This window comes from Schistocerca americana, chromosome 3 (assembly GCF_021461395.2).
Source record: "Schistocerca americana isolate TAMUIC-IGC-003095 chromosome 3, iqSchAmer2.1, whole genome shotgun sequence".
NCBI lineage: Eukaryota > Metazoa > Arthropoda > Insecta > Orthoptera > Acrididae > Schistocerca > Schistocerca americana.
In genome coordinates, this window is record NC_060121.1 from 773,106,132 (window position 1) to 773,129,609 (window position 23,478).

General features: G+C 44.7%; 1 protein-coding gene across 1 annotated transcript; it reads right to left on the minus strand.

The window, feature by feature from the left end:
- Positions 1–18: 18 nt before the first annotated feature.
- Positions 19–18,996, minus strand: LOC124605848 (probable small nuclear ribonucleoprotein G). The gene is made up of 4 exons (XM_047137782.1): positions 18,828–18,996; positions 18,515–18,537; positions 18,275–18,399; positions 19–703 (listed from the first exon to the last, which is right to left on the minus strand). Exons 1-4 carry the CDS (start codon positions 18,857–18,859, stop codon positions 653–655), a joined length of 231 nt encoding a protein of 76 aa, XP_046993738.1. The 5' UTR covers positions 18,860–18,996; the 3' UTR covers positions 19–652.
- Positions 18,997–23,478: the final 4,482 nt, after the last annotated feature.

Here is a 23,478-nt window from a genome sequence, read left to right on the forward strand (position 1 = left end):
TGAACACAAATTCATTAATACCAGTTTTTGCAAATTTAATTACATTATTTTTCACTTACATTTACAAGAAACATTAGAAATGAGTGCTTCTATTAGTAGCTACAATCTTTTTCGTTTTAGTATATGTTGTCAAAACATTTCACACCACTTTGCTTTTTGAAATTAATATATTTTTAATCTTCTTAATCACTCAGAAATGAGCTGTTAATATTTCAGGGTTTATTTAAGACCATCCTTGGTAAGGATGACAGGTCATTCCAATGAATATAAACCAAAACATTGCATCATGAATGGTCTACTGTGATGTGCAGGGATACAGAAAAAGGATAATACAATGCTGATGCACCATTGGAGGTTTTAAACTTTTAGAAAAATTCACAGCTGCTACTTTTATCATTTTGCTTTTTCATTTCACTTAAACACTTCAGTCACATTTTTCACAGACATTGAACAGAGCATAGTTTACACACAATACTTCACAAGTAGGATTAATGACTACCTGTTGATACTTCTGTCATAATGACATGTCCACAAAATGAATATAATAATAAACAATAAGACGGCACAGAGTAATGTAAATTTGTTGTTGGAAAGGTACACTATTTACACCAGAACACTAATGCAATCATCCTGGTCCAAAATCCAGACAGCTTCATATTCGATCCAGCGACTCCAACATCACAATACTGTTACCACGAATAACCTAGAACAATAATTTAAAACAGTGTTGCACAGAAAAAAACTGAAGTAAAATATATGATACAAGTACACTTACATGAAAATCAAACACACACTTCCTACTAGTTAATTTGCCTTATATGTTTGACAGTGGTTCTGCTGTTGCCTTCCAAGCTATGAAATAAGTACAATCTTTAAGGTATGAGTTTAAATGTGGATTGCACTCATTATTAAATGAATATTTTTAGTGTGGTGTCTTAGTACATGACAGCATTAAAATTTAACAACTCTGGCAGTGCACAATCTGTATTAAAAAACTGAAGGGCAGTAACAGTAGTGCATCTGCACAAATTCATGAAAAATGACAGGAGTTAAAAACGACTAAGTCAGTCCCAATTGACATAAAAGAAGACAGCTAAAAACAGGCACCATGGAAAAAGGGCTAAATATGACACCATACAGAAATAGAGGTACAAAACTAAAAATCAAATGGCCTTCGCCATATTGCTTTGGCAGATAAAAGTAAGCTGCGGTTGATAGCCCGCGTGTCATTTGCTACAATGGCTGAGAACTAAGACAGCAAACCCAAAAAAGGACATAAAAGGTTAAAAACTGGAAATTCCATCAGGAAGGGCAGCCAGTTAAAACTTGAGTACAATGTGTACAAAGGGCCACTTACCGAATGATGATGGATAAAAAGGCAGTGCCCAATACACAGCCGAGTTAAAATAACCTCCTCCTGGCGGAAGGGCCAAGATGAGGTCATCCGAGCTGCTGGGAGAAGCTTAATAAGCCGTCACTTATTCCCATGAAGGGAGGACCATTGGCAATGCCAAATGGACAGCACCTCCCGACAGACAGCAACACTGAGATCACTGGAGGGAATATAGGTACTTGTGGGCTGAGGTACAAGGATTGCAGCTTTGGCAGCAGCGTCAGCAGCCTTGTTTCCTGGCAGACTGACATGACCTGGAACCCACAGAAAGATCACACTGCTCCACCAAGAGTGAGGAATTGACAGTTTTCCTGGACCCATTGAACTGAGGGACAGAATGGATGGTGTACAGCACACGTAGACTTTGAAGGGCACTGATTGAGTCTGAGCAGAGGACACAACTGAGAAGGCTGTGTTGCTGGATGTACTCCGTGGTCTGATACAAGGCTAAGAGCTCGGTTGTAAATACTGACGAGTGTGCCGGAAGCCGATATCTAAAGACACAGGGGCTAATGACAGAGGCACACATGACCCCGCGATCAGTCCAAGAGCCATCAGTGTATACAAAGGTACTATCGCATAGTTCCATGCGAAGGTAGTAAAACGAAGGCGATAGACCGAGGGTGGAGTAGTGTCCTTAGGAAGCGAGTGGAGGCCAAGGTCAACATTTGCCACTTTACGAAACCAAGGTGGTCAAGGGTTCCCACCCACCAGGAAAGGTGCAGGTAGTGTGAAGTTAAGAAACCATAGGAAGTGTCAAAAGTGGACTCCAGGAGGTAACAAAGAAGGGCAAGCCCCATAGTGAAGATCAAAGGAATCATCAAAGAAGGAGGCATATGATGGTTGGCCACGCATGGCAGACAAACGGCACGCGTACCTGCTGAGGAGAGAGTCACAGCAGTAGGACAAAAGTAGTTCAACAGCTTCAGCATACAGACACTCAACCGGGCTGGTGTAAAAAGGCGCCCATGGCCAAATGGATGCCACATTGGTGGATAGTGTTGAGACGGCCGAAGAGGCATGGGCGTGCAGACACATCAATGAAGCATCTACAGTAGAGTTTCGAATGGACAAAGGATCGGTACAAATGAAGGTGGGTGGTTCGATCGGAACCCCAGGAAGTACCAATGAGGACATGTAGAATATTGAGGAACTGCGTACAGCAGGCTGCCAGGTAAGATATATGGGACAAAGAATATCCTATTGAGGATGACCCCAGGTACAACAACCGAGTTAGAAAACTGCTGCGGAAGCAAAGGGAACTTCACAGCAAACATTAACATAGCCAAAGCCTTGCAGACAAACAAAAATTACGCGAAGTGAAATGTAGTGTGAGGAGGGCTATGCGAGAGGCGTTCAATGATTCGAAAGTAAAGTTCTATGTACTGACTTGACAGAAAATCCTAAGAAATTTTGGTCTTATGTCAAAGCGGTAGGTGGATCAAAACAAAATATCCAGACACTCTGTGACCAAAATGGTACTGAAATAGAGGATGACAGACTAAAGGCCGAAATACTAAATGTCTTTTCCAAAGTTTTTTCACAGAGGAAGACCGCACTGTAGTTCCTTCTCTAGATTGTCGCACAGATGACAAAATGGTAGATATCGAAATAGACGACAGAGGGATAGAGAAACAATTAAAATCGCTCAAAAGAGGAAAGGCCTCTGGACCTGATAGGATACCAGTTCGATTTTACACAGAGTACGCGAAGGAACTTGCCCCCCTTCTTGCAGCGGTGTGCCATAGGTCTCTAGAAGAGCGTAGCGTTCCAAAGGATTGGAAAAAGGGCACAAGTCATCCCCGTTTTCAAGAAGCGACGTCGAACATATGTACAGAACTATAGACCTATATCTCTAACGTCGATCAGTTGTAGAATTTTGGAACACACATTGTGTTAGAGTATAACGACTTTTCTGGAGACTAGAAATCTACTCTGTAGGAATCAGCATGGGTTTCGAAAAAGACGGTCATGTGAAAACCCAGCTTGCGCTATTCGTCCACAAGACTCAGAGGGCCATAGACACAGGTTCACAGGTAGATGCCGTGTTTCTTGACTTCCGCAAGGTGTTCGATACAGTTCCCCACAGTCGTTTGATGAACAAAGTAAGAGCATATGGACTATCAGACCAATTGTGTGATTGGATTGAGGAGTTCCTAGATAACAGGACGGAGCATGTCATTCTCAATGGAGAGAAGTCTTCCGAAGAGTGATTTCAGGGGAGGGGAGTGTCATAGGACTGTTGCTATTCACAATAAACATAAATGACCTGGTGGATGACATCGGAAGTTCACTGAGGCTTTTTGCAGATGATGCTGTGGTGTATCGAGAGGTTGTAACAATGGAAAATTGTACTGAAATGCAGGAGGATCTGCAGCGAATTGACACATGGTGCAGGGAATGGCAATTGAATCTCAATGTAGACAAGTGTAATGTGCTGCGAATACACAGAAAGATAGATCCCTTATCATTTAGCTACAAAATAACAGGTCAGCAACTGGAAGCAGTTAATACCATAAATTATCTGGGAGTACGCATTAGGAGTGATTTAAAATGGAATGATCATATAATGTTGATCATCGGTAAAGCAGATGCCAGACAGATTCATTGGAAGAATCCTAAGGAAATGCAATCCGAAAACAAAGGAAGTAGGTTACAGTACGCTTGTTCGCCCACTGCTTGAATACTGCTCAGCAGTGTGGGATCCGTACCAGATAGGGTTGATAGAAGATATAGAGAAGATCCAACGGAGAGCAGTACGCTTTGCTACAGGATCATTTAGTAATCGCGAAAGCATTACAGAGATGACAGATAAACTCCAGTGGAAGACTCTGCAGGAGAGACGCTCAGTAGCTCGGTACGGGCTTTTGTTAAAGTTTCGAGAACATACCTTCACCGAGGAGTCTAGCAGTATATTGCTCCCTCCTACGTATATCTCGCGAAGAGACCATGAGGATAAAATCAGAGAGATTAAAGCCCACACAGAGGCATACCGACAATCCTTCTTTCCACGAACAATACGAGACTGGAATAGAAGGGAGAACCGATAGAGGTACTCAAGGTACCCTCCGCCACACACCGTCAGGTGGCTTGCGGAGTATGGATGTAGATGTAGATTTTTGTAGTTTCAACGAATGGAAGGGCAACAGACCCAAATGTAAGGGTGGTGGATGAAACCACTTGTGTTGCCAGAAACTCATACAGACAGTTTTGTCAGTGGAAAAGCAAAAGCCACTGTCAATGCTCCAAGAGTAAAGACGATCAAGACACCGCTCAGTGAGACAGGTCCATGGAGAAATGCGATAGATGGCAAAATCGTCAACAAACAGGGAGCCGGAGCAAGCAATTCTGCACCCTCGTGTGCATCCCTACCACAGATTACACATTTGGCTGGGTGTCAAGATGTTCTAGTGTGGTTGAAACGATGACACTGGTAGGAGCACATCAGGTTCGAAATGTACGGCCAGACTGATAACTTCATAGCCTGCTTTGACCTTGGACGGCAGCACCACTATCAAGAGTGAGGAAAAGAGTGCGGGTGGGCACGAAGGAGGAATCTACCTTTTTCATTACTCAATCGACAGCAATGACACCCTGATCAGAGAGGTAAGATTGGATTTCAACCTCAGTTTAGACAGTCGAGCAGCCTGGTGTGAATTACACCATGGGAAGAATTCAAAGTTCTATGGGCCTCAACACGAACAGGATAGCTGTGGAGAATTGAGGCAGCAAGCAGTTGTTGTGCTTAAGAATCAAAATCAGTCTCCAAAAACAAAGTGCCATTCTGTAAACAAGAGCAGGATTTCACAGGGCCAGCAACTGCATCAACACCTTTCTGTATAATAAACAGATTTACCATGGCAAATGACTGACCATCTTCAGTACGTGAGACCACAAGGAACTTTGGTGCAGTGGGAAGGGTTTTCGAATCATTAGCCTTATTACAATTACACTTCGTAGATGTTGATTGAGAAGATGATCGACTCATTGTGAGAAAATCCCCCATAATTGCCAGTGTCTCCAATGGCGCGCTCCTTCCAACTGGGGACTCCCTCCACAAGGGAGCGCAACTGCCTTAGGCGATTGTTCACACCTCAGATCACACCTCCCAAACACCTGACAGAGAGACCAATTGGCAATTTGGGAAGGTTGTAGCTCAGGCAATCACTCCTACTTGGGCCTGGCCTGTACCAGGGCATATGTGCGATCCCTACCTGTCGACCTGGGGCTGGGAATTACGCATTATCCAGTCACCTTTTACGCGTCAGACGCATGGGCCGGCCTTCAGGGGTGCACAGGGAGGAGGAAGAAAAAGAGGAACCTCATATGCCGAACTGGAAGAACGAGAGAAGGGAAACAAAGAAAGGAAAAGGGAGCGAAAAACAAAGACGAGACTGTCCTTACGTCAGTGACAGACAATGCAGAACATTCCCAATAACATCCCAGACACGTTCCCCAAGGGAGGAGAAAAAGAATAGCAATAGGATAGACATGCAGCACAGAAGGGAAAAATGCTGCAAAGGCTGGGGCCCCAAGGTTTGTTTTTTTTTTTTTTTTGGTTGGGTTTAAGGGCGCTCAACTGCTGAGGTCATTAGCGCCCAGTCACTGTTGGTAGAGCACATGGAATCTGGTAAAACTCAAGGGGATGGGGGGGACACCAGAAGGACCTGACAAAGATGCAGATAAAATAAGTAAAAAGGTTAAATGTCTTTGGACAAGCCAGTTAAAGTTATAAAACGCAGAATACGAGCAGCTGCTCGAGTGTCATCAGCTAAAACATCCGGTAAAGTAGATGGCAGGGACAGGACAACACGAAATTGACTAAAACGGGGACACGACAATAAAACATGGCGCACTGTTAATGCCTGACCACAAGGGCACTGCGGGGCTGGGTCACCGGAGAGCTGGTAGCGGTGGCTAAACCGGCAATGCCCAATCCGCAACCTGGTCAGAAGGACCTCCTCGCGCCGAGATGGTCGGGAGGATGTTGTCCAAGCAGTTGGGAGCGGTTTTACTGCCCGGAGCTTGTTTCCTTGGAGGGATGACCAAGCATCCCACCACAACGACACAAGCCTCTTACATACATCCCCACGAACGTCAGATGACGGGACGCAATAGGAGGCTGGCCGAGGTAGGAGGACTGCAGCCTTGGCTGCAGCATCCGCAGTCTCATTCCCAGGTACTACTACATGTCCGGGAACCCACAGAAAGCTGACAGAACCACCATTATCAGCGAAAGAATGGAGGGACTGCTGTATCTGTTGAATCAAGGGATGGACCGGATAGGGAGCTCCAAGGCTCTGAAGAGCACTGAGTGAGTCAGAGCAGAGTACATACGATGAATGGTGGTGGCAGCGGGCATACTGAACGGCCTGATGGAGAGCAAAAAGCTCGGCCGTAAAGCTGGAACATTGGTCGAGGAGCCGGTATTTAAAGGTGGCGGCCCCGACGACAAAGGCACAGCCGACACCATCATCAGTTTTGGAGCCATCGGTGTAAATAAAGGTGTGACCGGCAAGTCGAGCACGAAGTTCGACAAACCGTGAGCAATACACTGCAGCCGGAGTACCCTCCTTCGGGAGTGAGCTGAGGTCGAGATAAATATGAACCGGAGCCTGGAGCCAAGGTGGTGTCGGGCTCTCACCCTCTCTGAAGATGGTAGGGAGGGCAAAATCCAATTGTCGAAGCAGGCGACGGAAGCGGACTCCGGGGGGGCAGCAGGGCAGACACATACAACCCGTACTGACGGTCGAGAGAATCGGCGAAGAAGGACTTGTAAGAGGGGTGGTCGGGCATAGACAACAGCCGGCAGGCATACCGACACAGCAGTACGTCGCGCCGGTAGGTCAATGGTAACTCGGCAGCTTCAGCATGAAGGCTCTCGACAGGACTAGTGTAGAAGGCTCCGGTCGCAAGACGTATCCCCCGATGGTGGATGGAGTTGAGCCGGCGTAAGAGGGATGGCCGAGCGGACGAGTAGACGAAGCTCCCATAATCCAGCTTCAATCTGACTATGGACCGATACAAGCGAAGCAGGACAGTGTGATCCGCTCCCCAAGTTGAACCGCTAAGAACTCTGAGGACATTAAGGGAACATGTACAACGGGCCGCCAAATAAGAGACATGTGGAGACCAACACAGTTTCCTGTCCAACGTGAGCCCTAGAAACTTAGTTGTGTCCACGAATGGGAGAACAACGGGACCGAGATGTAAGGATGGCGGAAGGAACGCTTTATATCGCCAAAAGTTGATACATACCGTCTTCTCTTCAGAGAACCGGAAGCCATTTGCCACGCTCCATGAGTAGAGGCTGTCTAGACAACGCTGAAGGCAGCGCTCCAGGAGGCACGTTCTCTGGGCACTGCAGTAGATCGCGAAGTCATCGACAAAGAGAGAGCCCGAGACATTAGGTGGAATGCAATCCATAATTGGATTGATCGCGATGGCAAAAAGGGCTACGCTCAAGACGGAGCCCTGAGGCACTCCGTTCTCCTGGAGGAAGACGTCGGACAATACGGAACCCACACGTACCCCAAACTTTCGATCCGTTAAAAAGGAATCAATAAAAAGGGGCAGGCAACCGCGTAGGCCCCACCTGTGCATAGTGCGGAGGATACCTCCTCTCCAACAGGTATCATAAGCCTTCTCCAAATCGAAGAACACGGCTACCGTTTGGCGCCTTCGCAAAAAGTTGTTCATGATGAATGTCGACAAGGTCACACGGTGGTCAACAGCGGAGCGGCGGCGACGAAAGCCGCATTGGACATTAGTAAGTAGCCATCGAGATTCAAGAATCCAGACTAACCGAGCATTAACCATGCGCTCCATCACCTTACAGACACAGCTTGTAAGAGAAATGAGGCGGTAACTAGAAGGAAGGTGTCTATCCTTCCCGGGTTTGGGTATAGGAACAACAACGGCGTCACGCCAACGCATGGGGACTTGACCTTCGGTCCAAACGCGATTGTAGGTACGAAGAAGGAAGCTTTTGCCCGACGGAGAAAGGTGTGCCAGCATCTGAACGTGAATGGCATCTGGCCCCGGAGCAGAGGACCGGGACAGTGTAAGCGCACGTTCGAGTTCCCGCATAGTAAAGGGGGCATTATAAGTTTCCAGATTCAGCGAGTGGAAGGAAGGTCGCCGAGCCTCTTCTGCCTCTTTCCTGGGAAGGAAGGCAGGATGGTAATGGGCGGAGCTTGCAACCTCCGCGAAAAAGCGGCCAAAGGCGTTGGAGACAGCCACAGGATCAACAAGGACCTCATTACCTGAGGTCAGGCCAGGTACCGAGGAGTGGGCCTTAAAGCCCGACAGCCGGCACAGGCTACCCCAAACGACGGAAGAGGGAGTAAAACTGTTAAAGGAGCTGGTGAAAGAGGCCCAACAAGCTTTTTTGCTGTCTTTGATGACTCTATGGCATTGCGCTCGGAGTCGTTTGTATTCAATACAATTCGCCAACGTAGGATGGCGGCGAAAGGTGCGTAAAGCACGTCGTCGAGCACGGATAGCGTCCCTACAAGCCTCGTTCCACCAGGGGACGGAAAGGTAGTACGAGGAATGGAATGTTCGGCAGCATTGATGATAATAGCCGTGAGGTATTCGACCTGACTGTCACAACTGAGAAAATCGTGGTCCGGAAAGGTCACCAGGGAGGAGTAAAGTCTCCAGTCAGCTTTCAGTATGTTCCAGCTTGAAGGACGTGGGGATGGGGTGTGGTGCAGGAGACAAACGACACAGGGGAAGTGGTCGCTCGAATAGGTGTCAAAAAGGACATACCACTCGAACCGACGGGCAAGAGTGGTAGAACAGATCGAGAGGTTCAAGTGGGAGTAGGTATGAGTAGAGTCTGAGAGGAAAGTCGGGGTGCTGGTATTGAGGCAGACAAGATTGAGATGGTTGAAGACATCCGCCAAGAGTGAGCCTCTTTGACAGGATGCAGGAGAGCCCCAAAGGGGCTGATGGGCATTGAAGTCGCCAAACAATAAAAATGGCGGGGGAAGCTGAACGATCAGATGCATCATGTCAGCCCGACTAACAGCAGATGACGGTGGAGTGTAGATGGTACAAACTGAAAAAGTAAAAGCAGAAAGAGTAATGCGGACAGCTATTGCTTGGAGTGGGGTGGTCAATGGGATGGGATGGTAATAGACATCGTCCCGAACGAGCAACATGACCCCACCATGAGCTGGGATACAGTCCACAGGGGTGAGGTCATACCGCTCCGAGGTATATTGGGTAAAGGCAATACGGTCAGTCGGGCGCAACTTGGTTTCCTGGAGACCAAGGATGAGCGGACAGTGCAGGCGGAGGAGCAGTTGTAATTCCTCCCGATTAGATCGAATACCTCTTATGTTCCAATGTAACAAGGCCATCGCTAGTCAAAAAAGAGGGGGAACGAGACGGGGGAAGAGCTGGTCACCTCGACGGCCGCGGAGGGCCAGGTTTCGAGGGAACAACGCTACAACCGGCAGGAGGCGGATCCTGTTCCATCGAGTCATCGCCAGCTGCGGCCGCTGTCCCTGGTTGTGTAGGAGGGGCAGCATCATTTGCCGACGAAAGGCCAGCTGAGCGCCTGGCAGCAGAGCGTCCCGGCGAAACTGAGGACGGCCGGGAGCAGCGACTCACGGATGGAGCGTCAGACGAAACGCGCTGGGGTGGAGAGGGGGATAGAGACTTCTTCTTGGAGGCCTTCTTGGAAGGCCGAGGAGGCACAGGGATGGTGGGCTGGACCCGAAGAAGGTCCTCACGTGCGGGGTCCGTTTCGGAACGCCGGACCTCAGAAGCTGGGGTCCGGAACGTTTCCCCGATGGACGCCTGAGAAGAGGATCGCTTCTCAGGTGGCATGGGGGGAGGAGGAGGAGGAAGGGTGGCCCCTGGGGCAGAGGGGGTGGGGGCCACGGGGGAGGAGGATTTGGAAGGGAGGGATTTGGGAGGCGGAGGCAGAGCCCCCTGATGGGCAGAGGAGGCGGAGGGGGGACAGGATAAGGGTGAGGATATCGCAGAAGGAGTGGACACAACTGAGGCAAACGAAGTGGTCAATGGCACGGGTTGGAGGCGGTCATACTTCTTCCTGGCCTCAGAATAAGAGAGCCGATCCAAAGTTTTGATTTCTTGTATCTTTTTCTCCTTCTGATATGCGGGGCAGTCTGAGGATCTAGGCGAGTGGACGCCAGGACAATTAATGCACCGAGGTGGTGGGGTGCATGTATGTTCCTCACGAAGAGGACGTCCACAATCGCCACAAAGGGGCTCAGCCTCACACCGTGACGACATGTGCCCAAAGCGCAAACACCTAAAACAGCGCATAGGAGGCGGGACGTAAGGTCGCACGTCACACCGGTAGCACATCACCTTTACCTTCTCCGGGAGAACGTCCCCCTCGAAGGCGAGGATAAAGGCCCCGGTGTCGATGCGACGGTCTTTGGGGCCGCGCTGGACTCGCCGGACGAAATGCACGCCTCAGCGCTCCAGGTTGGCCCTGAGCTCCTCATCAGATTGCAGCAGGAGGTCACGATGAAAAATAACCCCCTGTGTCCTATTTAGTGCCAGATGTGGGACAATGGATACTGGGATGTCCCCTAAGCGGTCGCACGCCTGGAGCGCCGCCGACTGTGTGGCGGACGTGGTCTTGATAAGAACGGACCCCGAATGCATCTTACTGAGAGCCTCGATTTCCCCGAAGATGTCCTCAATGTGCTGAACAAAGAACATGGGCTTGGAGGTGGCGAACGTCCCCCATTGGTTCGAGAACAGACCAAATAGCGGGGGAAGTACTTCGCTCCAAGCCAGCGGGCCTGTCCCTCCTCCCAGGGAGTGGCCAAGGGGGAAAGGGCAGGAGAACCAGAACTAGAGACAGTACCTTTCCGTTTGAAAGACTCGGCCGCAGAGCGACCTGATACGTGTTGACGTTTCATCTGCGAAACGTCCGCCCCGATACCACCCACTCCGACCAGGGGCTCTCCCCACGGGCGCCACCCAGCCGCAGCAAGGGCCACCTGGCAGGATGACCATTGCCAGGAGTCCTGATGCCCCAAGGAGACGGGCATCTACTCCTTGGCCGACGTGGGGAGGGTGCAGCTCAGGTATCGGCAGTACGATCCCTGTGTTGTCAGGGGGCTACAACCTAGAGGGTACATGACGACCCCACCACAACGGGCTGGCTACCGTGCTGGATTTCTGGTGCCATGGAAAGGCCATTATGATCGCTGGTGCAGATGGAGATGCACTATGGGCGTAACTTGGACAACCCATCGGGCGTTTAGGCCCAATTTGAGGAATAGTGGGTATGGTTACAATGCTGGTGCAATGCTGAGTGCCAAGGTCTTAGTGCACTTAGGACCAGTGGTACACCACGTAAGGTGTCCTTCCCCAAAAGGCTCGTACTTCTGTAGAAGTTTGAAAAATGGAGGTCAAACCCCAAGGGGAACCATCACATGGAAGGCCGAAACGGTTGAAACTCCTTTTAGTCGCCTCTTACGACAGGCAGGAATACCTCGGGCCTATTCTTACCCCTGACCCGCAGGGGGAGGGGCCCCAAGGTAGCCATGCATGAACCCGCCAAAGAGTGGCGAGCCCCCCTGGGGCGGGGGCAGGAGTATTTCATGTAAAAACAGCCTACACCATTGTGGAACCACCACCATCTTGCACAGCACCTTGTTGACAACTTGTGACCATGCCGTTGTAGAGGGCCAGTGCCACACACTTACAAACTGAAACCAGGATTCACCTGACCAGGCCACTGTTTTCCACACATATAGGGTTCAACAGATACCGTCACGAGCCCAGGAGAGCTGCTGTAGGCAGTGTCTTGCTGTTAGCAAAGGCACTCTCGCATCTGTCTGTTACAGCCAAAACCCATTTCTGCCACATTTCACCACACTGCCCTAACAGATAGGTTCATTGTATGTCCCACTTTTATTTCAGCTGTTATTTCATGAAATGTTTCTTGTCTATTAACACTGACAACTCTACACAAAAGCTGCTGCTCTGTCATTAAATGAATGCCATCAGCCACTTTGCTGTCCATGGTGAGGTAATGCCAGAAATCTGGTATTCTCAGCACACTCTTAACTGTGGATCTCTGAATATTAAATTCCCTAGTGATTTCTGAAATTGAATGCTACATGCACCTAGCTACAACTACCATTCCGCTTTGAAAGTCTAAATTCCTGCCGGGCTATAATCATGCCAGAAACATTCCAACATGAATCACATTAGCACAAATGACAGCTCCACCAATGCACTGCTGTTTTATACCTTGTGTATGCAGTACTACTGCCATCTGTACATGTGCTTATTGCTAGCCCACCACCTCAGTGTATCTACAGTTTACTGATTCATATCACCATACCTTTAAAATTTAGTAACCCATAAACTAAATAAATAAACTGGCAACAAGCTCCCTTTCTTAAAGTGTATCAATCATTTTAGAGAGTGAAAGATAGAATGTACCACACCAGAGGTGTCTTGCATTATCTACTCTAGGTCACAATGTGCAACCTATTAGAAATAAAGTACTCCACCTTGAAACTTAACACTTTTGAACAGCATAGTGGTATGCAACACAGAGTATGGTAAGCAACACTGGAATACAGCAGAAGTGCTGTCATCATATAGAATGAATGACAAAGTTGCCATGGGAAACTACGTAAAGGATGGAAGGACGGGGGATTATTCCACTACTTAGGCCTTAGAAAAATTTCCAGCCCTCAAAAGCAACATAATAATACACAGACATGAATATTAACACAGGAGTTAAAACTTGAACTTCAAAGTACTTAAGTACACACTTATGGCATAAAAGGTGAACACTACTACTATAGTTCAATTCTTTTATCTCGGCGGCTCAAGCATGCTCGCTCGGACACGGGAGATTGCTGCATTGCCAGTTGCAAATGATTCACACACCAAGAGAAGCAGCACCATAGTATAGTATAGTTCGCAAACTTACGTTTAGGGGGGGAGCGCACAGTTTGTGAAGCGAAGCCACCACGGCCGCATTAACCCTTTCGCTGCTACAGAGACGTGCTTCCTGCATTCCGCGCGTGCGCGACTGTCATCACTGCACTGCTCACCTGTGCTGACATGGTGTTCCGACTGCTTTGACACACTTATTCGATTTCACAAAAACTATTTGGTCCAAAACTTTGATTTTTACACATCTTCTTGACTGATACCTTCCCCCCATAAATAACAATTTTGTTCCGATGTTCAACACAGTTATTCTGCAGCATTAAATGTAGTAAACCATTGCACGAAATTTTGAAGAGCTTGCATAGGTAAAAGTCCATAGCCTATACTTTCCGTATGGTTGATTTTAGTTGCCACAATGCTGAGAATGTAATGTGGACAAGATACCTAAATTTCATATAAAATTTACTGTATAACAATATCTCATTTAAGTACCAGATAGGTGTCATATGTAATATTGAGAAATATTCTGTCTTTCGCGACTGTAATAAAAGTTTTATTTATACCAGAGTCATTTCGCTTTTTTCTAAAACGTTCTGATTAAAACAAAGTTGGCGAAGTACACAAAACTGAATTGTGGACATAATAAAACATAGAAACTAAAATATATTGTCAGTGAGGCGCAGTGCGCAAACAATTTCTGTTTGTCACAATGGACAGCAAATACTTGCCAAAACATAGATCAGTCAATGAAAACATTGAATATGATGATGTTGCCAAAGCAGCGAGGCAAAGAATTGCGTCAGACAATCAAGTAGCTCAGCAACGTACGAGCCAACATTCTGCTCTAAATAATACTTTTAATACTGTCGCAAAAGAATATATCTCAATATGAATAGTAAAACAGCGACTGCGGAAGAGAAGATATACAAACAAAACAGACAACATGAATATTGTATGTGTGCCTTTTCATTGTTTTTAATTGCTATGAAAAGAAATATTGGAGGACAAAATTAGAAAAACCGAAACCTTATGATTATAATGAAGAGACAAAGCACTAGAAATTTCAAAAAATTACATTCAAACGAATAAAATTCATGAAGACACTTTGAAATTGTTTTTAAATAAAGAAAACACTAAGCACCGAACAAGGTCTGAACTGAGAACCTTTCACTTAGCAGTCAAACACCTTAACCATTACGCTAACACAGCTTGTCCTTCAACAGAATTCCTGCAGCACTCTAAAATATCACACAAAATACCGACAAACACTGTTGGTATGACTATGAATTACTCACATTTGTCGAAGTACAATAGGAAATAAACAATTACTGCTGCGCTATATTGGGAAAAAGCAGTTCGTGAGAATGATACAAACACCGCTATCGCTTGAATTAGGAGGCTTATTGCTTGTCTGGTTTAATTAATTAATAGAATATGAAGCAATTGGTATAAGGAATGCTTCTTCTAAACTTTCTATAAAAGATAGTCTGCTATCAAGACATTGCTTTTGTTCAATTACTTTATTTATGACAGAGCGTTTCTAAAACTGAAGCCACTTGTCCGTGCTCTGCACTGCAGTCGAGCTCTGGCAACGTCGTTGCTTGTTCATTGGCTGACTGTTTTGTAACGTCAGATGTGCAGAACGAACCTAAACTCCGCTGTCGTCGTAAATGACATACAATATAGTGTATGAAAAATTCAGGCCAAGTTTTAGACCAGGGAAGTCTCGACAGGGAGAGTTTTATTAATTTCTAGGCCTATCTGAACATTACTACTAGGTAATAAAGCTACAGACAGCATTAGTAAAATCCATGAACTGCAGGCCAACAAAAAGATCTTTTTGAAAACTAAAATGCTTACTTTTGTTAGGGCACTTGTAAATCAAAGCTGGTACAAAATGTTTATTGAAAACAATGGAGATATTTAATTCCATAAATTCGGCACAATGCTTAATTTTTTCAAGAGATTTTGAAACATAGCCACAGCAACAGCAGCGGCCATGGAAAAAGGGATGGATAACTGTGGGTATACGGAAATCTTCCCTGATACAATTTTCTCAGGTCATTACAAAAGCCCAATCATCCCTGATACAATTTTCTCAGGTCATTACAAAAGCCCAACACTAATACATAGTTCCTAGATCACGGACACATACAAAATGGCAGATTATTCCTTGCTGAAAAATAAATAAATACACTGGGCAGAAAATAAAAGCAAAGTAGTGTGGGATATCACAAAATGCGAAAATGGAAAAGGCAGGGAGGTATAACATACAAATCAAAGAAGGGGGCAGAAAAATAGAAAACTTTGTAAATGATTTTCTCCAGCACTACAGAGAAGCTGCAACGAAATCTCCCTGAACCACATGTAATACCACAATGACTTACACAGAAAGTGCAGTGATGTTTTCGACATCAGAGCTTGAAATCGGGTAGACAATGCAGAACTTCTAGCACAGAGGCACTGGATATTGAAACTGAAGTGGCAGCAGCATCACACTTATTTCCACTCCATTGTTACTAATGTGTGGTAACTTTGAAAGATTTGCATATGGGTCTCTCCATGTCAAATCAGGTCAGGGCACCCATGTATAGAGGCATCATGTTAAAACTTTGTATACTTGTTTGATACATGAAATGAACTTTGGCCAATTTTTATAATAATCTCAATTATATTCATAGTAATGAAATGTGCTGCGCAACTGATTTGAAAACTAACTGACCACAGTTTCCATGTAAATTATTCTAAAATTATGGAATGTGCAGTGAACATTCGTCATAAACTGAGGTTTAGTATATGGTAAAAATTATTGGAAAGCAAATACATATCTGCTTTTCTAATTAATTGATTTTTAAGAAGAAAAACTCAATTTTTCAATGTTCCCTGCCGAAATTTAACAGGTTTTTTTTCTTTTTTTCCACACACACACACACACACACACACACACACACACACACACACACAATTTCACAAACGGCACAAATCTTTCAGAAAAAAACTGAAGATTGAGAAATGACAGAATGTAATACTTCATTTAGAAGACTGAAAAGGTGACAAGCAGAACCTCTGTTTCTAACAGACATACAGCGGCAAACAGAAGAGTTTCATCAGACCTAAAATTTGTCTTAATAGGATAAATTTAAAAATTAAATTATAATATGAAATGCTTAGGGAACAATAATGACACACTGCAGAATGTTAATATGTTCAGGAGAGTGCACTGTAAGTTGTCATTGCCCGTCTTTGTATATACACAAAAAATCATGTATGTCAAAAGTGTGGCTTGTCACTATGTAGCTCCAAGCCCTTCATACACATTGTTCAGCCAAGTCGTTCACCAGAACCTAATAACTGCAAGCAGACAGCCTCAGCTGTAGACTGGATTTTCACTTTTACAATACAACCACAAACTACTTAACACTGATCCATAATGTGTCTCATTGCACATTCATTTTACTCTTAAGTAAAGACCATTTCACTTCCACAAATTTACAAGAAACATGACAGACCGTAAGTACACCTTGTCATTGTATTGATGTCTACTTGACAAAATGTGGGAGAATGGAATGTTACAAGCATCATTTTCAGACCAGTAAAAGGAGAATGATGGCCCATGTGGATGCATAAATCTAACTGTTGCATCGCTTTCATCATCATTCACTTTCAAAACAATACCTAGCTACGAGAAGGAATCTTACACACAAGCAACATAGCAATTAGCATGCATATGAACCCCTGGCGTTAACCCTTCACTTTGACAGAAATCAAAAACAACACAAGCTGGTATCATAGCTTAAGTGTTTGGCTCCAATCTGAGTTGGTGAAAGTGCCAAGAACTTAACACGTTAATCTAGTTTCAGGAACAGTTCTTGCAGATTAAAAACATGCACAAACACAACTGCAAACTTTGGCTAGCTCCTGGTTTGAAATAAAGAAAACACTTGTTTCACATTTTCTTGAAAAAAAAAAAAAAAAAATTGAAAACTTGCATATTATTAAGTATCTGTCCATGAAACGGTCTCTTAGTTCCTTTGCTTGTTGTAATGTCATGTCATACAAACCAGACACATGAAATGGTCCAACTCGTCACATTTTACGTAGTTATAGTCTTAATAAATATATATGTTTAGAACGTAAGTACACTTGACCTAATGGCAAAGATACAGCACTCCTGCATTATAATAGTAGCACCTGCTCTTATTTAGTAAGCTCAGACATAGCTGTCAGGGAAACATCACATTCATCTGCAATAGAACATCTCTGAAAACATTTTCTACTGGAGCAATCTTACATAATTTCACCTAGAAAAGATGGGAATATTGTAGTCTTAATTTAGTACAATAATAGTTTAGTAATTTTTTCTTGATTTAATTATTTCATTCTAGGGTGCTGCATGGTCACTGATGGTATCTGTTCCTTCGGACATGACCGAAAGGACAGATACCATCTTCATATAGTTAAGGGTAACTGGCCATTGACCTCCTCCTCCTGCATGGATGCACATGTATTACTCTAACCCCTAGGGGACTCAGTAAGATTGTCTGCCACGAGTGATTAGTGTATTGTGCAGTTGCACTACGGATGTAGTGTGTAGACATTAAGTTGGGAATGTGGGTCTCATGGGGAGCGAGCAAGGGATAAGTCCCTGGAGTCGCGCTATCCTGTTCCCTCGGTGGCTCAAATGGATAGTGTATCTGCCATGTAAGCAGGAGATCCTGGGTTCGAGTCCCAGTTGGAGCACACATTTTCAACTGTCCCCTTTACTACTACTACTACTATATATTAGAAAACAAGAATCTGGCACAAATCTTTAGACCAGTAACTGCTGTTACAATGGCAGGTTATCAAGATTTAAGCGAGACTGAACGTGGTGTTACAGCATTAGATCATACTCGAGTGTAAAGCATATCTAAACACAAATCAAAACTAACATTTACATGCACTTAACTATACAATTACAACTGCACTTACCACCATGCCAATATTGTTCTTCGTTCCATCCTTACATTCTTCAATAGTCTCGTCAACGACTAAATTCATGAACGGGTCAAATCCACGTAGAATACCCGTAACAAGGCGTCCGCCATTTAGTTTTACTGTACAAGAATACTAACATTAGATCTAAAAATGATTCTGTATGGAAAAGAACTTAAGAAGCTTTTACGCCTTTTGGCTTTGATTGCACAGCTCTTATACTCAAGTAATACTTACACGACAACTTCTTGTCCATGAACCTGGTGAGAGGGAAAGTATTGAAATGTTAAAATTTTTGACAAACTTTTCCATTCTTAGTTCTAGAAACAAACTATTCGATACTTAAATTTCACAACAGTTACGGAAGGTTAATTTCATTCTTACAAACGGGAGTTCCAACATTTTTTTTTGGGGGGTATTTGTTATTGAAAAACTTCATATCCTGATCAACTTGAACCGAGTCTCAAGTTGAGAAGGAATGCACTTCAATGGATCACATACCCACATTACCTTACCGGCTTCTTCTAACAAAATAGTTTCAAATACTTACTTCTTCAGTTCTGGGGGATGTGCTTTACTCATATTGCAAGAACACTTTCTTTAATGGAACGTTAGTTAACCACTCAAACTGTAAACACCAGACTCTTGTACTTCCCACACCTGAGTAACTACGAAAGTACGAAATAACTAGCGACTAGCGGGAATCAAACAAAAATGGAAGATAAACCACCGTAACTTCTTTGAGATGCCCCTACCCCGAGGTTCACAGCGCTTTCACGTGCAACGAAAACTTGTACAGACATTCGTTCACCCACGGCCTGTATTAGGCGGCCGTGGTTCACCCCACCAACGCTACCGGTGGCCAGCGTTTCCACATGTTCAGTCGTAATTCTAGAGGCATAGTTTTCAGGGTGTCATCAGCCTAACGAATTCGTGCAGGGGGATATGTAGTAATGTAGCTTTTAAACTCTAGCGCTTACAGAAAAGTTATCGAAGCAAAAACTAGGTACTAATATAGGTTTAAATCATCCGTGAAGTTCAAATACTCTAATAAAGATGGGGTAAAAGTAACATTCGAAAATCCCTTTCGAATAAGTAAAACCAATTTGGAATTTCTTTCGTTTTGTGTTTCTTTCTCCCTCGTGAAGTCTAGGGTACTAACTTTTTATTTATAATAAAATCTCACACACTTTTAAGTGCGATTGCCTGTCAATGTTCTAAACTTTGGAGTACAATTGGAGATATTTTGGCTTTATGATCACTATGTAACTTGAGGGCTTTGAATGTCAAGCTTGTCGCAGTCTGTTGCTAGACTTACGAACTTAATACGTATGCTGTGTTCTAACTCAGTGGGAACAAATATGAAATGTAATGCAGTATCTTGAGACAGCGTTTTATTTAGAACAATCGTGCACTTCATACGTAGAACAATTACACTAACGCACAGGGAAGTCGTTACATAATTAGCTAACATAAAGCGAAAACCGTCAAGTTTGTTCGGTAACTAATTGAGAATTAGTACACAGGAATTAATAGTCACAGAACTTCGCACTGCAGCAAGGAGAAACCGGTTAAAATGCTCCTGGTGGCCAATGCGTGCATCCTGTCGACAATTCGTCAAGCAAATGAGCTGTCCATCTGACATCGCTGTGGTCTGCTGCGTGTCGTTACAGCAGCCCCTCGGGGGAAGCGGAGCGTCGTTCTGGAATCACGCCGGAAAATGTATGTGCCGCCTGGAACGAGTATGGCGTTGTGGTTGAGCCAACGATTGTCCCGGTGGAGGTTGTTGAACTTTGGGCGTAGACCATGACTGGTTGCATTGAGCATTTTGTTGTGACGTTTCTTGGAAAGCGAAAGTTGGCTTCACTCTGTCGACTGCAACAGTGTTAGGTTTATCGTTGATGAAAATGTCCAATGTTCTTCCACTTCTGCAAAGGATATGGTGCGGACCAGTGTACGGAAACGTCAGTGCAGGTTTCACATTATCTCTGTGTAGTATTATATGTGCACAGGACTGCACCTCGATGCACCAAGGTTTGTGAGGTTTCATGAAGCGATGTTTGAAATGGGCGGATTAGTGGAATTCGTCCCCTTGAGTAATAAAATCTGACTCATTTGAGATATCTATCATGATTCCACGTGGTTCGACAAATTCAACGGGTAGCCATAGAGTTTCTCCATGTACTAACTCAGCCAGCAATGAGTCCTACGTAGGCCGAGTAAGACTAATTGTAACACAGATGTCCATTTTGACTCATGACAAATTACTGCTGTTTTGAACCAGTACCAGCGTTCAGTCATACCATTCATTATCTGCAGGGTTTCAGCTTGTTGTTTTGTGGTGCACCACACCGCAAGATTTGATCACTGAACATATAGTTCAGACTCAAACTGAAATCCTTGGTCTGTTGTAACATAAACTGGACAACGAAAGCAGGATACCCAATGTGACACAAAGGCAGTAGCCTGTGTCTTGGCACAAACGTTGTCCACTGAGATGGCCTCTGGTGATCGAATAAAACGGCCATTCGCTGAGAAAAGTTATCTTTATCCATATGAAGAGGATTATGGTGCTATCACATCAGTGAAAACATGTGTAAATCGTGCTGATGAGTCTTGAAAATCTCACACTTGGGTATGGATATGGCGAGAAATCTTGCTGCCCTGGCGTTGTGGACGTGAGCGAGCCCAAGTCTGACACTCTTCTTGTATTTCTGGCCATATAAAACGTCTAGTTATTAGTTTACTTGTTGCCCTGAAACTGGGGTGACATGGGTTGTGTAAGCTTTCAAAAGAAAGTTTACGAAACGCAGAAGGAACAAATGGACTAATTCCACCGTTTGAAACCTCGCAAAATATTTCGTAATTTGTCTACAGAATGTTGATAAGTCTCAGCTGAAGACTCAATGCGGTGTGTGTTAGAAGTCCCTGCAGCTCCTGGTCAGATTCTTGTACCATGGCTAGCTGCATGAAGTTTAATGCCTCCATGATACAGTTCACATGGGAAAGGTAATCTGTGCTATCAATTCCTGATACATGTCACACATCAGTAAAAAATTGTGCATGAACTCCAAATGATTATATTATCTTGGCAGGCACTTGTCATTTCTTTGACAAAAGGCATAGACGGGAGGTTTATGGTGTGTATAAATTGCAAATTCCCTCACCTCCAATTCCGCACAAAAATATTTTAAGGACTCGTAAACAGCAATATGTGGTGGTACACGCTCCATTTTTACTTTGCTGGGGAGAGTTTATGCGAGTACCATGTGAGAGGATGCCAGTCAACAAGTACATGTTGTAATGTGCTGTCGATTGCAGATCGGCTGGCATCCACTACAAGCATGAGATGTGCTCCTAATGCCTCATGTGCAACAAGTGCTGCGTTTGCTATGCTTAGTTTAGCTGATTCGAAAATGACATTCGTTGTGTCTGTCCACTGTATTGATGTTTTTCCTTTAACTTTCGGACCACGCATTGGTGTGGTGAGAGGCTCCTGAAGATCTACTGAATGAGGTACAGTCACATCTACAGGGCTATTACAAATGATTGAAGCGATTTCATAAATTCACTGTAGCTCCATTCATTGACATATGGTCACGACACTCTACAGATACGTAGAAAAACTCATAAAGTTTTGTTCGGCTGAAGCCGCACTTCAGGTTTCTACCGCCAGAGCGCTCGAGAGCGCAGTGAGACAAAATGGCGACAGGAGCCGAGAAAGCGTATGTCGTGCTTGAAATGCACTGGCATCAGTCAATCATAACAGTGCAACGACACTTCAGGACGAAGTTCAACAAAGATCCACCAACTGCTAACTCCATTCGGCGATGGTATGCGCAGTTTAAAGCTTCTGGATGCCTCTGTAAGGGGAAATCAACGGGTCAGCCTGCAGTGAGCGAAGAAACGGTTGAACACGTGCGGGCAAGTTTCATGCGTAGCCCGTGGAAGCCGACGAATAAAGCAAGCAGGGAGCTAAACGTACCACAGCCGACGGTTTGGAAAATCTTACGGAAAAGGCTAAAGCAGAAGCATTTCTGAAACAGGAGATTGGAAAACCCATGGATCGGTCGCAGTGGAGATCATGATCAACAATTCATGTCATGGCCTCCACGCTCTCCCGATTTAACCCCATGCGATTTCTTTCTGTGGGGTTATGTGAAAGATTCAGTGTTTAAACCTCCTCTACCAAGAAACGTGCCAGAACTGCGAGCTCGAATCAATGATGCTTTCGAACTCATTGATGGGGACATGCTGCGCTGAGTGTGGGAGGAACTTGATTATCAGCTTGATGTCTGCCGAATCACTAAAGGGGCACATATCGAACATTTGTGAATGCCTAAAAAAACTTTTTGAGTTTTTGTATGTGTGTGCAAAGCATTGTGAAAATATCTCAAATAATAAAGTTATTGTAGAGCTGTGAAATTGCTTCAATCATTTGTAATAACCCTGTACATCTACATAAATACTCTGCAAATCACACTTAAGAGCCTGGCAGATGGTTCATCAAACCATCTTCACAATAATGTGTGGAAAAAACGAACATTTGTATCTTTCCATGCGAGCTCTGATTTCCCTTATTTTAATGTGATAACTACCATGGACCTTACCGTTGGAGGGGAGTCTTGCGTGCCTCAACGATACAGATAGCTGTACCATAGGTGCAACCACAATGGAGGGGTATCTGTTGAGAGGCCAGACAAACGTGTGGTTCCTGAAGAGGGGCAGCAGCCTTTTCAGTAGTTGCAGGGACAACAGTCTGGATGATTGACTGATCTGGCATTGTAACACTAACCAAAATGGCCTTGCTGTTCTGGTACTGCGAACGGCTGAAAGCAAGGGGAAACTACAGCGGTAATTTTTCCTGAGGGCATGCAGCTTTACTGTATGATTGAATGATGATGGCGTCCGTCCTCTTGGGTAAAATATTCCGGAGGTAAAATAGTCCCCCATTCGATTCTCCAGGCGGGGACTACTCAAGAGAATGTCGTTATCAGGAGAAAGAAAACTGGTGTTCTATGGATCGGAGCATGGAATGTCAGATCCCTTAATTGGGCAGGTAGGTTTGAAAATTTAAAAAGGGAAATGGATAGGTTAAAGTTGGATATAGTGGGAATTAGTGAAGTTCAGTGGCAGGAGGAACAAGACTTTTGCTCAGGTGAATACATGGTTATAAATACAAAATCAAATATGGGTAATGC